The 14659-nt window shown below is 49.1% G+C and overlaps 1 protein-coding gene across 2 annotated transcripts in view; it reads right to left on the reverse strand.

Moving 5' to 3' along the window:
- Nucleotides 1–14659, reverse strand: part of LOC125748633 (nectin-2-like) — a 36837-nt gene that overhangs the window by 20363 nt on the left and 1815 nt on the right. For both annotated transcript variants that reach the window (XM_049025034.1, XM_049025033.1), the window contains exons 2-4: nucleotides 1002–1111; nucleotides 668–911; nucleotides 85–378 (exon numbers count right to left, since the gene is read on the reverse strand). In XM_049025034.1, the coding sequence (XP_048880991.1) occupies nucleotides 85–378; nucleotides 668–911; nucleotides 1002–1111 (648 nt within the window). The remainder of the gene's footprint in view (nucleotides 1–84; nucleotides 379–667; nucleotides 912–1001; nucleotides 1112–14659) is intronic.

Below are 14659 nucleotides of genomic sequence, written 5' to 3' on the forward strand. Positions count from 1 at the left end.
GGAAGAAACAAGTCACCCAGGGGGGGAAATGCCATCATCTCTCACCAGACCTTTCCCTTTTACAGGAATGGAAAATGTTCTTACACTCGATGGCCAGTTTGATGCCGATTTCCTCATTTTTGCTCTGCGTCCGGTGCTCGATGACACATCTGATTTCCTTGCCATCATCTGCTGCTGTTGGGACAAGCCTATACTCGCTGATCACGGTCACAGTGTTGCTCGTGCCCGGAATGGTCACCATGGTGTCATTGCCATTGAAGGGACTTATCCAGGTGATCTTTGCTGGTGGCCTGCCGTTGGCCGACTGACAGCGCGCAACAACAACCGAAGCGTTTCCTGCCACGGCTGTGATGGCGGAGCCATTGTTCTCTGGCTTGGCTGTGAGGATAGGAAATCAATGTTAATACTTACTAGTTAATACTACCAGGGTGGGGACTGCAATGGATACACTGGGATTTGAAGGAACCAGGACACAAAAACCAATAGAAACAAGGGGGATGGGCAAGAGGTAATGAAGCACTGCTGGATTCCAATGAGGGGTGAACCTCCTCAAAAGGATTAACGAGGTATGACTGACCCGGTCGCCCTACTTATCATGCCAATAAGACAGCTTTCATGTTGAATGATTCAATAGGGAGAGAAGCCTGCTTAGCAGTTAGCTACTGACCGAGCATGATGAGGGTGGTAGTGCCCTGCTCATTGCCACTGGGGTAGGTGGCATACTCGCAGATGTAGCGGCCCTCATCCGTCATCTTCACATCCGAGATGGTGATGGAGGGGTTCGTAAGGGAGGGTTTCACAAATGTGACCCTTCCCATCAAAGGCGAAGTGGGATAACTGGGCCCAAAATCAGGGTGGTAGACAGCTATGTTGTCCCTCTTGCCGTCAGCTGTTTCCCAGATCCATGACACCTACGAAAGAAGGCACCTTCCCAGTCATGAAAGGAAGAAGCCATCGGACCTTCTGGTTATCTGCTGTTGGGGGTTTCTATAACGTCTTACCTGCGTGAGTGCCGTCCCTGACTGGTTGGGGTATTCACACTGCAGGCTGACGGTCTGGCCCGGATAGGAGACCACTTCTGACTGCACCTTCACCCTCTGACTAAGCGCATCTGGAAAAACATACAAAATGGGCCCTTTAAAAAAAAAAAAACAAGACGACAGACAGTACCCATCAGCCCACACAGACCCAGATATCCTGAGTCCTTGGCCACCTCGTTGTGGGAAACTCTCCGGGTTTAGCCCAGAATGACAAACAGGCCTCGCAGGAAAATTCCTCGTAGGGCAGGATACTAGTGTAAGTAGGCCAGGCTTCTGAAGTCTGCAGGAACCGAGCATTTTTTGGATGAGTCTCGGAATTGGGGACATGTCAGATGGAGGAAAAAAAAAAAATCCAACTGCCACCGGAAAGGGTCGCTTATCTATTTCAGAAGGCACATGGGCATCTGACCCCTCACTTTGGGGGTTCAGAGAGGGCTGGGAGCAATACGCACCATGAAACACACACATCGTTAATGTTGGGACGCCGTGAGGTTGAACATCCATTTCGAACGTAGTCAGCTTTTTAAAAGGTCACTGTGAACACATCCCCATTCCCCATGACAACAAACACGTGCACACTAACCCGCTAATCCATGCGTGCTAAAATGGTAGCGTGTCTGTGAGAATGACGCCAGCACTCCCGAACAAAAACTCCCCGTCAAACCGGTTTGAATGGTTGAATAGACAGGAAATCCGCCGCTGTTTCAATAACTCCCCCCCTCCACCCCCTCCCTGCCCAATGCAGACGGATGACTAAACTCATTACGCTTCAACCATTATCGCGATCAATGAAATTCATCACCGCGCCACACCGTCTGTCAGAGAGCACGGTGAGGGGAGGCTGGGCACGGGGGCACGTTTCTCGTGTGGGGGCTGCAAACTAAGCCCTCCTGGCATCTCGTTAAATTGTCAGAAAGCCCAGTGCAACCTGATACTCAGGAAGTGGTCGAGAAAAACATTATAGCTTGTGGTGGAAAATAAGGGCTGGAAGCATAGAGTTAATGACAACCATTAATATGTGTGGCATAGTATAGAATACACCGGGGTTTATAAGGTAGTCGGTAAACTACATTAAAAATATGTGGGAAAGGAGAGAGGAAACTGCAGACTGTTCAGGACAACTATATTAACTTGTGTAAGTATATTAAACACACAGAGGTTTATAACATACTGAGTAGCTATTAAATGTGTGTGGTGTAGCATCACCCATCACTAAGAGCTCTACCGGCCAGACAGAGCCTTTATTCAATGCATGTGCAGTTTGGAGAACTGTAAAATCAATATGACATATAAACGGCATGAAACTGGTTAATTCAGGAATGTAGGGTTCTGTTTTTTTGGGAAGGGGGTGAGGTAGAAGGTTTGACTCTCCTTCCAGTATATTTATGACAGGTCACTACCGATTACTGCAGTACCCTGTTAACACTGTCCAATGGACAGAGGAAATGTAAATTGCAGCGTTGGGAAGCTGGTGGCGGCCGGCGAGACGAAAGAGGTCAGGTTCTGTCCCGCTTTGCAAGGGTGCTCAAGCGGGACCAGGAAAAGTGCCCGAAAATTAATAAATAAATAACTGAAAGCTCAAGGCAAATTGAAGTTCCTTGCTGGGCTCCCAGCCTTTGCCGAGACTCTGGACGCTCGCCACGGGCGAGAGCGATGCTCCCTGATGAGCAGAGTGGAGAGGAAGAGACAGATACAGAGGAACACTTCATATATGCGGAGGCCAGGATAGAGGCCGCAGGGAGGGAGGAACAGCAATGCTGTGGGCAGGAGCAGTGACTAATAAAGGTGCATTATTATTACCTCACATACACATACAGAGCGAGAGTGTGATGAACAGATAAGTCTGAATGCAAAGTGGTCACCACACATACGCACGCACACATACACATGCACCATCTGCACAACACACTGTGCTCTGCCATCCCCAATAATCTTCTGGCACTAAAGGTGTTACTGTTCCAGAACTAGGCAGCAAGGGCCATCAATGCCACACTGAACCCTGGCCCCACTCAGATATGGTCACCTGTGCCATACTACTTCCCACCCCCATAAAGAGATAGCCACCTGTGTCCAACTAAACCCCTCCCCCATCCAGATATGGTCACCTGTGTCCTACTAAACCCCTCCCCCATACAGAGATGGCCACCTGTGTCCTACTAAACCCCTCCCCCATACAGAGATGGTCACCTGTGTCCTACTAAACCCATCCCCCATTCAGAGATGGTCACCTGTGTCCTACTAAACCCATCCCCCATTCAGAGATGGTCACCTGTGTCCTACTAAACCCGTCCCCCATCCAGATATGGTCACCTGTGTCCTACTAAACCCCTCCCCCATCCAGATATGGTCACCTGTGTCCTACTAAACCCCTCCTCATACAGAGATGGTCACCTGTGTCCTACAAAACCCCTCCCCCGTCCAGATATGGTCACCTGTGTCCTACTAAACCCCTCCCCCATACAGAGATGGTCACCTGAACCCCTCCCCCAATGGGGCACAGCCTGACAGTCTGGGTTTCCTCCCATCTACTGTCACCAAGACACAGAAAAAACTGACCTGGAATCCAAATCATGTGAAGATTACAAAATTTATAGCATACATACAGTGGCTCACTAGAGACCGAAGGTGTTTCCTTCAGCCCTTAATATTATTAATTATTATTATTTATTATTATTTATTATTATTTATTATTATAAATGCCAAAAGTCTCTTTTGAGCAGTACTGCTGAGAAACCATCTGGTACATTTGGCCCAGTGGAGCCGTCATGGCAACCAGTAAAAAAAAATAAAAATCAGTTAGGCTCTGGACCATGACACACTTCCATCCTTTTAATTTGTTTAATTATTCATAATTATATCCCAAGAAACACAGAGAGATTAAAGCAATAACAATTCAGAAAAAAAATAAAAGTTTTAACAGTACATACTGAGGTCGAGAAGGGAATGCACTCTCACGTCCCCCCCCCCCCCCCCCCGCACTCTACCCTGCTGTCTGCCCACCTCCAAAAGCATCTGTCAAATGTGGGGATTTCAGAGGGAGGTTAAAATGTATAAATATGTCATAGACTGTCAAACTGAATGAGAGACAGAGAGCAGGCAGGCAGGAAAGGGTTAATAATAAATAAGGTTTGAGGAAGACAGCTGAGGGGCAGGAGAGAGAGAGGGGGGGAGAGAGAGAGATGGGTAAACACCTGACCTTGGAGAAATACAGGAATGGTCAGCAGGAAGTAAACATAAGACTTGGGTGGCTCAGATAAGAACACTGTGACAAAACAAGGATACAGTACAATCAGGAATGCTGGCAGGGACGCTTATTGGCATACAAAGCCTAATTTGTAAATGACTTAGACCTTTGGAAAAGCAAGACGTGTCGCCGCCCCCCTGTGGGTAGGAGTCTGCGTTATGTAAGTCTGCAAGCCCCCAGCGCCCAGATTTACAAAGAAACAGGCTACTTAAAATGTGCATGTATATCATCTCACAGAGAGATATCACAGGCCCTGATTTTCTCCACCTCCACAAGCTTTTAGGAATGCAGGGAGACCTGTGGAATGATCATGGTTTTCCATGGGTCAGATGCTGCCATAGGGGATGGAGGGAAATGAGCAGGTAATATGGAGGGTGGGATGATTTAAGGAGGGAGGCTGCTGTCAGATGCAGTCAGAGCTGAGGGGGACCAGTCAGTCCTGCTCCTGTCAGAGGTGCTGGAGAGGCACAGGGAACAGCTGCAGGTGATCCGCAGGGAGGAGGAGGCTCTGAACGCATGTCAGCGAGTGAGAGAGCGAGAGAACATTCCGGCCGGCCTCCATTTTGGCATCATGCACAGATCAATCGTTCACCTTCAAATGCTTCATGGAATATTTGACACTTGCTGCTGGCTCTTCTCAAAAATTCCTTCACTAATTTTTTGGTGCTACGATACAGATTAATATTTCAGCAACAGCCCAAAATGACTATTAAAATCCTCTAAACAAATCGAGAGCATTTTACAATGAAGATAAAACTTCTCATGTTAGGCTTTTTTTGGGTGTAAATTGTGTTTGATTTTTTATCCTGATTTATTTTGTGACTCAAGCCCAGATGAACAATTACCCACAACAAAACGTTATTATACAGAGCTATCAATTCCATTTGAATTAGCTGGCAACTGAAGGTCGTTTTATTCATCTGAACCATAAATAGCTGATGAATCAGCAATTGTGCATGTTCCTTTGAGGTCAAATACAGGTATGAACCTGTAGGAAATCCTCAAAAGGAAAAATAATAGGAAGTGAAAAACTTTTTTTTTTTTGGGTTGTGGTTTTCAGGTTCTTTGCTTTGCCGTTCCCCTCTTTCAATAAACGGAACTAGGGAATTTAAAACGTCAGTCTTCTGCAACCTCGCGTCACCTGGGAAAGTGGCTGACATGTAGAACAACAGAAGCAACTCCCTCTCATTGTATTACCCAACACCACCATTGAGACTTTTTTGTTTAGTAGACAAATTAATAATTTCTATATATAAAGATCAATGTGACTCTGACCAGAAGCATTTAGGAGGGTGTATGGATGGATGGATGGATGTACAATGGTCACTGAAAATATAAAAATGAGTGGTTCATACAAGTTATGGTAATTCGTTAGATTCATACAAGTTCTGCCAATCCTACCCAGGCCCGGACACATCATTTATTGATGGAATTTCACTTCAAGGGTAGATTACAATCAAGAATAAGAGAGGTTATGTAGGATCTGATGCCTGATGGTTGCTGAGCATGATGGAGGCGGACCAAAGAGGCTTAAACTGTGGTTACCATCCTCATCGTATTCTGTCAGGGGATTCTGGCTTAACCGGTGCGCCAACTTGAGCTAGCCACACGCTGCGTTACCGGTCTGTACCATCAACAGGGTTAGTCGAGGGGCTGGACATCATGGTACAGTAAACACAGGCGGGCAAGGCTGGACGGCACAGCAGAGTGAATGGGGGCTGGGCAGAGCGGATATGATACTACCGTAAGAAAGATGATGAATCAAACTACGCTAGCTAGATGGAGAAACACAGCCAGGCACGGCAGCCAAAGACCACTGGGAGGTTTTAAATCGCATCGGATCCTGCCGATATGCGACTAGCCTCGGGATGTTTTAACGTGCGAGTACGGCAGCACAACCGGCAGCCGATGTTCAGAGGTCACACACACGTCACGGACTGAACTATCGGTGTTCCCTTAGCCGTCCGTCCAATGAGAGGAGAGTACAAACGTCACAGCCATCAAACATGATCACTGAAAGGAGAGCGCGTCGTCAAGTTGACTTGCACAGCAGAGCACCTCTCCTGATGGAGAGGAACCCACAAAAAGAGGCCTGGAGTCGCTGAGGCCGTATCCTTGGAAACGTGGAGATTTAGTGGTTATTAATCGTTTGAAGGCTCCGGAGGGTGCGAGCGCTCACACACTGCACTCAGAGCGGTGAATAATTCATCCCCCCCATTAGACAGAGCACTCTCTTTCTCACTCCATTATTGATAAAGAGTACCATCCAAACAGCTCATGAGACAGGGGGCAGAGATGGAAGGAGGGCCAAGTGGATATGTAGCTTTGAAGAGGGTCAGTGTAGGGAAGCTCCAGGAAGTCAGGACTGCTCCATTATTCGCGCACTCAGGGCATGGTGACGTCATGAACAAACGAGGGTGAGGCGGCAACGTGCCGCGCATGAAGGATCCGGCGCCTGGATCGGGCCAGAAACACCAGCCAGCCAACTCTGGCAGCTAAAATGGACTGGTACACCTTTAATGTGCCACCCCCTGCTATCTCAGAGGACACAAACAAACTCCCAGATAGGCCAGAACTAGGCTCGAGCTACCACAAACATGAGGGACGTCGAGCAGCAGTGTGGCCATTATGTGATGATGTAGGTCTGAACCAATGCGAATGTCGTGGAATTATGGACCATAGCGAACATTATCCCTCTGAAGCGAGGCACTTAAAGCCTCAAACCAGGCCATTAAATCCAATTACTGGCCTGTTATATTCCTCTATTCATCATCCATTAGGAAAGGGACTTACTTAACCAGCAAGGGGAATCAGAACAGGCCAGTATGGGATGAGAAACAACGGACTGATCGCTTTCCCCTCAATCTGAGGGTCATCCCATTATTTGTAGGAATCCGGCAGAAGGCGGGACATAGGGGCCCAGGTTCAAGCAATCAGGACGAACGCGGCAGCCTCTCATGTTCACACCAGCCGTGGGAAGCAGCCCGCTCAGAGCCTATTTTGTCAAGCTTCGCACTAGGCTGGTGGAAGCTGTGAAATGGGCTAACAAGGAGGGGCGGTGGGGCAGATAAGGAAGTACGAAGAAAAATAAATATACACACACACACACACAATATCTCACTTGGTATTTCTACTCAAAGGCTCATCTATAATCCATGTGCATCAGTGATCTCGCAGGGGCGCGGGACGCTTGGCACCTCTGTCACACCTTCAGCAGGGTGGGGGTCCCCCTGAGGGCCCGTTCACCTCTTTCTGACTGCCTCTCCACGTAGGGAGCAAGAGACGCCGCACAGAATCAGCGAGACGAGGGGGAACCCCGTGGCTGGGTCCCGGATTATCCATCCAACCACAATCATAAAGAGGGAGCAGAAACAGACTGAGAACTTTCTAGAAAAAAAGAAAACTTACATAGCAGTTCTACTTCTCCAAAATACATTTTTTTTTCAATAAACATGCTATTTTCAATATTTGGGACAGGGTCTTTGGTTGGCAATTATGTGGGTACAGAGCAAGCCTTCTGATTTCAAACACAATCCCTCACAAGCACCTGGAAATAGAACACACCTCTAAATGGTTCAGAGCAAGTTTAGGGCATGGGGAGCGCAGTCCTGAAGGAAACAGGAATGACGCTGTGACAGTAGCGAGGAACAGTGACTTCTTATCCATTGTGCCATGAGGCCGTATGTAAACAAGTTACCCCAGCCTGTACGCCACAGCCCAAGCTGGAAAGTGGCCCTTGGAAATTCCCACTCCGTACTTCCGCGGTTCTGTGTCCTTCACAGAACATATTTCAGGATTTTTGCTCACAGAAAGCCATTAAAGGGACCCAGAAAACGGAATGCTTATTGTATTAAACTCCAGGGAAGTATGTGGGTACACACAAACACGTGTGTGTGTGTGTGTGTGTGTGGGGGGGGGGGGGGGGGGGGGGGAGGGGAAATGTTGAGGGGGGGTGACCCACCGACCCAGAAAGAGCACATCTGACCACTAAGCGCACACTGTTCTCATGGATTTACATAGAGAACCGTAGATTTCTGGACCTCTCCACACACATATGTGACCCCACAGCTAAATAAAACGTACTGTTTAAATTAGAGGGGCTCGGTACGAGGCATGACTCATTAACATAACGAATGAAGCCACTCAGCGGCTCCAAGTGGCTCCACTCTGACTAATTACGCTCCGTTATTCTTTGGGTGATTTCGTGCTCGGCTGGGAGAGCCTGGGGGTGGGGGGGGGGGGGGGTGGGGGGTCACCCACATCCCATTTGCTTATCCACCCAACCCCTCGCAAGGCACCCTCAGCATCCCGGTTCTCGTTTCCACGGTTGCCTTGATTCTTGGGAAGCCTTGAGCATGACAATTCACTGCAGACATGCTAAAGAAGGGAAGCAGGTCAAAACCGCAGACCATGGAGCCCCAGGGGCCCCTTCCAGCCCGGCACACAACACAGAGGCCCCAAGACACATGCCAGACATGCAAAAACATATGCTGAACGGAACACCGGCTCCGCTCCTAAACCCCCAAATTAGGCGGCATGCCACGTTTCCGCCATTAAAGGATCTGTGGCGATTAAGTCCCAGCTCTCGTGCAAAGCCCAGGCTTAAAAGCACAGGCGGGCGACGGGCGCCGACACACACGCTACCAGGAACCCAGGTGAGACTTGCCTGATCCCCACCCTGCGGGGAGCCATCAGAACCGCTAAATCTGAACCCTGAAAGTTACCCCGACCTCCAAAACCAAGCCCATGGGGAGGGAATGCGCAGGGAATGCGCAGGGATCCGGCGTCTTATCACGGGCGGAGCAGGTACTCATGTCCCGGCTGAGGGGAACGCGAGTGGACCGAACCATCAGAGCCTGGCAGAAGCTGGTGAATTTCACATCTGAATGGAGATTCATCAGCAGGCAGGAGCTTTCACACAAGGGGGGGGAGATGACGGGGCGGCAGACTGCTCAGGACATGCTCTCTGTGCCATTAACCGAGCTCGTCTCCCTACTCCTCCCTGCATTCTCCACTCCCCCACATTCCGAGAGATGGGAGGCGCATGACGAGGCCCCATTAACCTCCACCCTAACCCTGATACAACATCCCCGAGTCTTCCCAGGCCACAGCATGGAGATAACCACAGTGCTCAAAGGTCATTAGGACACAATGTAGGCTCTGCCTACAGTCCCCAAAGCTCCACCCTCACGCTCCCGTGGGTTTGGCTGCAGTAATCGAACATGGAAACCACGTGTTCAAGAGTTTCACTGATTTGCCAAACCAGCCCTGGGCAAATCACAACACAGAGCTCTCTCAGGTTACAGATCTCTCCCAGCTCTGATGTTCACCATCTTATGTTCACTTCTACTGTTTGCGTTTCATTACACATTATGCATAAAAAAATTTAACTTTCCATTTGTCATGATCTAATCTTATCCCTGTTCTCACAACAATGGAAGTGTTTAATCACACAGGACATCACTAAAGTATTCACGACAGCTCCTGGATGGAATAGGCTGTTCTCCCAGTAACCCCGTCCCGATTCTCCAGGTTCTGGCTTCCCACTGGATTGCTTCAATCTAACCAGTCACACCTACTTACTACCCCATAATTTCCCCTTTGTGGTCTCCATTCACAACAATGTCTCAAACACGGTAGGGGGTGAGGCCTACAACCTGTCAATCAAACTCAAAGTATATTTCACAGTTCCAGGTCACACAGCTTCCTGTCCTCTCTGGCCCGTCCCCCTCCACCTTATAGTCCTACATGACCAGATACCTCCAGCCCTTACCCAGCAAAACCTTCCTGCCCACCGGACTATTGTCCGGACTGACAGCCCGGACACCAAATCACGCAGCGCGGCACCTTGCTCACACCCCGACTGCCCCGGCAATCGCAGACAGGGTCATCAGCCCTGGAAGTCCATCGTTAACGTAAAGTGACGCTAATGAATTTAGCACGTCAGTGTCCTGCCTCATATTTCTGATTCATGATTCATGCTTCATCCCCCATCAGTGTTGTTGCTTTCCTTTATGTGCGACTGCCTGATTCCACAACCCCACCCACCCACCCACCCACCCTCCAACTCCTCCACAACCCCCCCCACCTGCTGGTAAATAGGATTGTTTTGTGCTACAGGTAAAAAAAAATAATAATAATAAAAATCCACTACACCTACGGAAAAGCCCCCAACCCGGCTTCAAACAGGATAGTCTGACCTAGTACACACAATGCCTCAGCGGCACAAAGACAGAGAGGAAGAGGGGTTAAGAGAGGAAGAGAATGGCAGGATAGAGCTGGAGAACTGAGGCAAAGGGTGGGGGGAGGGGGCACCAGGGTGGAGGCAGGAAGGAAACCGACTTTACTGTATGAGATCAATTTGCAGATAAGAAGAAAGCTGCTGCTGGTGGTGGGGGGTGTTTAAGTGGAGGAAACACTCCTGTAGGTTGAGAGTGAACCCGCTTTTCCCAACACCCACCCTCCCGACTCCACAGGCAGCGTCTATATAAACGTTACATCTCTAATCATGGCTGACGTCTGAAATCTCTAGTTCCGCAGCCCATAGAGCTCAGCGGGTCCTGATAGTCATTACTTAACAATGCCCCCCCCCCAATCCCCAAATGTACTAAGGATGAAAGTAGCACTCGCTGAGGCCCAAAGAGCCGGGCACGGTCACGGCTCAGGAGGGAGGGGGACAGCTTCATTTCAGCTGGGAGGAGTTGAACGCTGCCCGCCCATGGCAGGTTGGGTCCACAGGTGGGGTCACACGGGCGACACGTGCCATGAGACAGACAGCCATGCCGCCTACGCGGGCCGAGCCCATGGGAGACACGAAGAGCGGCGACGCGCATAATCCACTCCCCGCGGGACAGGGTCGCACTGATAAAGGGTGCATCTGTTTCTCATTTTTAATCAGCAATTTAAACGCCCCCTCCCTCTCTCCCACCCACACCCACACACACACACAAACACACACACACACACGCGCACTTCACGTACACACAGCCACACACCCATCACTCACTCATTTGGGTGCTACACACTACAGCAAACAGCTGTGGTCCCCCTTCTACTTTCTAGTGTGTGTGAGGGAGGGGTGTAACCTTCACACAGGGGCCTGCTGAGGATGGGGGTGATGACACAAATGCTGGAGATCTACTGGTCAGCGGGACAATGGCTGTGGAGTCGAATTACAGCGAGCGGCTCGGCAGAGGGAGGCAGACGAAGGCAGGGGGAGAACAGGCAGTTACGATGGGGGGGGGGGGGGGACCACAGGCAGGATTGGAAAGGCAGGGAAAGGCGGAGAGACGCGGGGAAGATGGATGGGAGGATGCAGACGAAGGGAGACTGCAAATGCGACGGCTTAACCTTCACGCCAGAGAGTGTGACGGGTGTGGGGGGGCGGGGGGAGTGGTGACGGACAAACAGACCCCACAGAGGGGGGCAGCCCCAAACCTCACATCTTTCAAGGGGGAGGGGGCATGATTCTTAAATAAAGAACAGGGTGGGGTGACTTTCCCGGGGCCAGCAAAGCACAAGGATACCACCAAGGAGGGATTCATTTTTAAAAGTTAACGAGTTGAAACAGGCTGGTACGTCGGCTCCCTAACGATCGATACGGGCGTCGATGAGGCAGGCAGGCAGGCAGAGGCACAGCCCACGCGGGGTGCATTTAAAACAAGCCTACAAGGATCATGAAGGGTCAGCCAGGGAACAGAGGCGCCCCCCCCACCCCCACAGACCACGAGTAGGACTTAACACCCAGGCAAGTGCAGAGAGAGAGAGCGAGTGAGCCAGAGAAAGAAGCCTGAGGAGAGACACGCTGGGGAGGAATAAAAAACGGGCGAGATTATGCTAAGCGCACATGGACGTGCAGTGAAATTTCAGCATCCTGTGCCGTTGCCCATATATGGTGAAGGAATGCAGGACAGAATGAGGTCACTCAGCCACGGAAACCGTGAGTGAGAACAGGGAGACCGGCAGACTTTTACAAGCCCTGTGCCCCAGACACACCTGATGAGACAAGCATCCCTTGGACCAGTGAGCGCAGAACCGGAACAGGCCAAAGGTGTGGGCCCCCGAGAACAGCGGCGCCCTGTCTCCAGGGAGCAAAACTGACTTGGCAAATCAACGCGAGGCCTTTGAAAGTGAGTATCCAGAGCCTGGCATCATTTCGGGCTTTGATACCCACCCCGAGGTGGGGGGGGTTAGGCGCAGCTGTGAGACCAAATGGCCATGTGACAAGTGCAAAAATGAACCTTTCTTAGCTATGGGCCAGGAAACAGGAGGACCGTCATTGGAGGATTCGGGTGCCACAACCCCCATACCGACACACACCTTCCGGCTGCAGTAATGATCAGACCAGGAGCAGCTTAGAATACGACTGTGCTCAACCACCGCTGTCTTTAAAAGGGCTGGATCGCCTCCCTGTTCCTGGCTTGCAAGGTGCCATTAATGGTTGCCTGGGCCCATTGCTCATCCCACAATTATGTGGGAGTATTCTATTACAGCCTGTGACACAGCAACGAAGCAGGAAGCATAATCTTACTCTGTGACACGTGCTTGTTATAACAGATGAATCAAACCTCCCCCATCGGGAGTGCAATCTTTTTTTTTGATCGAACATTCACAGGAAGAGTGCCGACAAGGGTCCTACTTATTCACAGAATAAAGGCCTGTTGACACAAGCAGCTTTGAGACGGACTCCCGGAGAGCCAGTCAGCCGGATCCGTCTTCGTATGTCCGAATGCGAAGGCGGAACAAGCAGGTTCAGAGAAAAGAGACTTTGTCGAGCCAGACTCTTTGTAGTGAAGTGCAGATTTCTTACTCATGATTCACAGTATCAGGGGGCAATAAACGCTGAGTAATAACTCATTTGCCATACACACCCCATTCTTGATAAGAAGCTATTTTTAAGGATATCTCCTAAAAGAATGCCTGTCCACATTCCAGTGCCCCCACTGGTTCCCTCATTATGATAAGCACCCCCCCCCCCAATGACACTTCCTCCATTGGTTTCCTCATTATGACCCCCACCCCCATAGATCAGCCAACCCAGCAGCACCCGTGTGGGAAGATGACTGCAGTTCGTTCGCCAATATCTGACAATTAAAAGAGGGTGAACAATTTACATACTCAGAGGGTCACAATCTCCCATCTGCCGTACTTGGAGATGTTAAGGACACCAGCCAGTGATGGACTCATGCATACCGAATCATGTGTTTTTATCTACACATCAGTACTGATGCATCAACACGAAGGCTTAATTGAGCCGAAGGAGGAGCTGATGTGAACATTGACGACCTTTTCAAACAGAGATAGCACTGCCAGTTGCTTCCAGCCAAATGATTTTGACGGATCTCCATAAAAAGGCAATTACTGCTACATTTCAGCATGCAAAACAGAGCAACTTCATTGAAAGACAATAAAGGAAGAGCACGTTTGAGTTTTCAGGTTTGTCTCGTTCCAGTCTTTCACACGGACACTTGTAAACAGCATGGCCTTGAGCTGAAAGGGCCGGGGGAGGGGGGCAGTGTCTGAATTCACTAACCGCTAACTCCACTCAGACAAAAGAGCAGGACAGCAGCTGAAAACCCCCAGCACATGAAAGAGTCAGAGAACAAGGATCTTATAGTTGCTGGGTGTGTCGTGAGAGGAGGAGGGTTCCATTGAGGTTTCTGGGAGGGGGAATTCTTGTTTGAAAGATGCCTGTCCCATCACAATCCAGATAATGCAGTTACTTTCAAACAGCCATATTTCTATGACAGAACCAGAGGTGGCTGGTCCATAGAGGTAGAAGAGGTAGTACATCCTTTATTTTTGAGATTAAAATTATTAAACAAGTAACTGAATTAGCTCATTATTATAATTTTAATTATATTTTTTCTCTCTTTTTTGGAAAAATTCACTATTGTATTATTGTAAAATGTAGTATTTTCTTACCTCATTTTTTTTTTTTAGATATCAGCTGCCACTGATAAGAAACTACTACCTGAATACTCTGCCTAAAGGATTCAGGAGTTCATTTAAACTTCTGGGAGACAATGATCAAATTAACAATAAAATGAAAGGAAGTTCACACCCAAGAACAAAACTAGTTCCTCATTCCATAAATTGCCTATAATTCACCAATCACAATCCAAGAATTTCAGTTCTAAGCAGCTGAAAACAGATCAATATGGTGAAGAACAATCTCATTTTGGGGTGTGGACAAGGACACAAACCCAAGTTTTTAAAAGTGTCTCCATGACAACAGATTCAAGCACCTTAGACCTTAAAATGTTTCCTTTTCCCCCAAACTCAGGTCACTCAAAGATAGAATCATGAATCAATACGAATGAATTATCAAGACGGATGTGTACATATTTCATTTGAAATGCAAAATAATCGCAAA

Source organism: Brienomyrus brachyistius, chromosome 9 (assembly GCF_023856365.1).
Source record: "Brienomyrus brachyistius isolate T26 chromosome 9, BBRACH_0.4, whole genome shotgun sequence".
In the NCBI taxonomy this organism is placed as follows: Eukaryota; Metazoa; Chordata; class Actinopteri; order Osteoglossiformes; family Mormyridae; genus Brienomyrus; species Brienomyrus brachyistius.